Source organism: Pygoscelis adeliae, unplaced genomic scaffold (assembly GCF_000699105.1).
Source record: "Pygoscelis adeliae isolate BGI_AS28 unplaced genomic scaffold, ASM69910v1 Scaffold994, whole genome shotgun sequence".
Taxonomy (NCBI): domain Eukaryota; kingdom Metazoa; phylum Chordata; class Aves; order Sphenisciformes; family Spheniscidae; genus Pygoscelis; species Pygoscelis adeliae.
The window spans coordinates 3405-4684 of NW_008824689.1; the positions used below are offsets into that span (position 1 = coordinate 3405).

The following is a 1280-nucleotide window of genomic DNA, read 5'->3' on the forward strand; positions in this document are numbered from 1 at the left end:
CTCCTCTTCTTCTTTCCTTTTTCTTTCTCCTCCTTCTTATTCTTCTTCCTCTTTCTCCTCCTCCTGCTTCTTCTTTCTCCTCCTCCTCCTTCTTCTTCTTTCTCCTCCTCCTCCTTCTTCTTCTTCCTCCTCCTCCTCCTTCTTTTTCTTCCTCCTCCTCCTCTTTCTTCTCTCCTTCTTACTCCTCCTCCTCCTCGTCCTCCAGTGCATGAATTCAGTGTTTGAGACCGTCCTGGACCTCACCTACCCCATCACCTCCATGTTTTCGGGTTCAGCCTTCAACGCCAGCATCAACAAGGTTTTCCAGGACAAGCAGATCGAGGTGCGTCGTACAGACGCCCCCTTCCCCCAGGGCTGCACCCACCCGTGGTGGGGGGTCCGACCAGCTCCCCACCCACCCACCAACGTCCCCACGGTGTCACTCACCCCATCGTGTCCCCGCAGGACCTGTGGCTGCCCTACTTCAACGTCACGACCGACATCACGGCCTCGGCCATGCGGGTGCACACGGACGGTAAGAGCTCCCCGGGGAGCCGGGGAAGCTCTCCGGTGCCACCACATCCCGCCTTGTGGGGACCCCTCTTCACCGGCACCCCAAAACGGTGTCGCTGCCCCACGGGGGAAGGTTTGCCACGTGCCAAGGGGAGGACGCATCCTGGCACGGCAAGGAGAAGGCTTGGAGGGCTCATGGTGAGCCCGGCTAGTGGTGGCGTCCCAGAGCCACCCAGTGCTGGTGACCAGGCTCGGGTCCCCATGGGGGTCTGGCTGTGCCCCACGTCCTCAGTGGGCTTGGGGGCAGAATTGGTGCGTGGAACCACATCTCGCCACCCCGAGCATGCATGTCCCCTCTAACGTATCTGCTCACCACTAACCCCAGTAACCCACGCTCACGGCATGTGGAGCACGGGGACGCGGTGGCAGCGCTGGGGGCGGCGTGGCGATGGGGATGGTGGAGCCGGGCAGCGGCGGTGGTGGTGGAGACGACGTGGTGGTGGTGGAGACGTGGCGGTGGGGACTTTGTGGTGGTGGGAACATCGTGGTGATGGGGCCGTTGTGGTGGCTGCCCCTCCTCCTTGCCTGGTGTCGGAGCTCACCTGGGACATTGAGCCGTCCACGGGGGCGCACGCGGTGGCTCGTAAGCGGCCTGGCTCTCGCTCTGCCTGCTCCTTTGGCCTCTAACGCCAACTAATCCCTGCTCACCACCCCTAACCCTCCGGCGAGCATCTCGCCCGTCCGTCCTTCCCCATCCCGGTGGCTCGGTCTTGGGGCTCCAAACGTCC

The 1280-nt window shown here is 62.8% G+C and overlaps 1 protein-coding gene across 1 annotated transcript in view; it reads left to right on the forward strand.

Annotated features, from left to right (window-relative positions):
• The window catches only part of LOC103916210 (neuropathy target esterase-like), a gene marked incomplete at its 5' end in the record, with an annotated part of 7586 nt that overhangs the window by 3401 nt on the left and 2905 nt on the right, over window positions 1–1280 (forward strand). The window contains 2 exons of the mRNA XM_009323170.1: window positions 206–322; window positions 445–514. Coding sequence (XP_009321445.1) covers window positions 206–322; window positions 445–514 — 187 coding nt within the window. The remainder of the gene's footprint in view (window positions 1–205; window positions 323–444; window positions 515–1280) is intronic.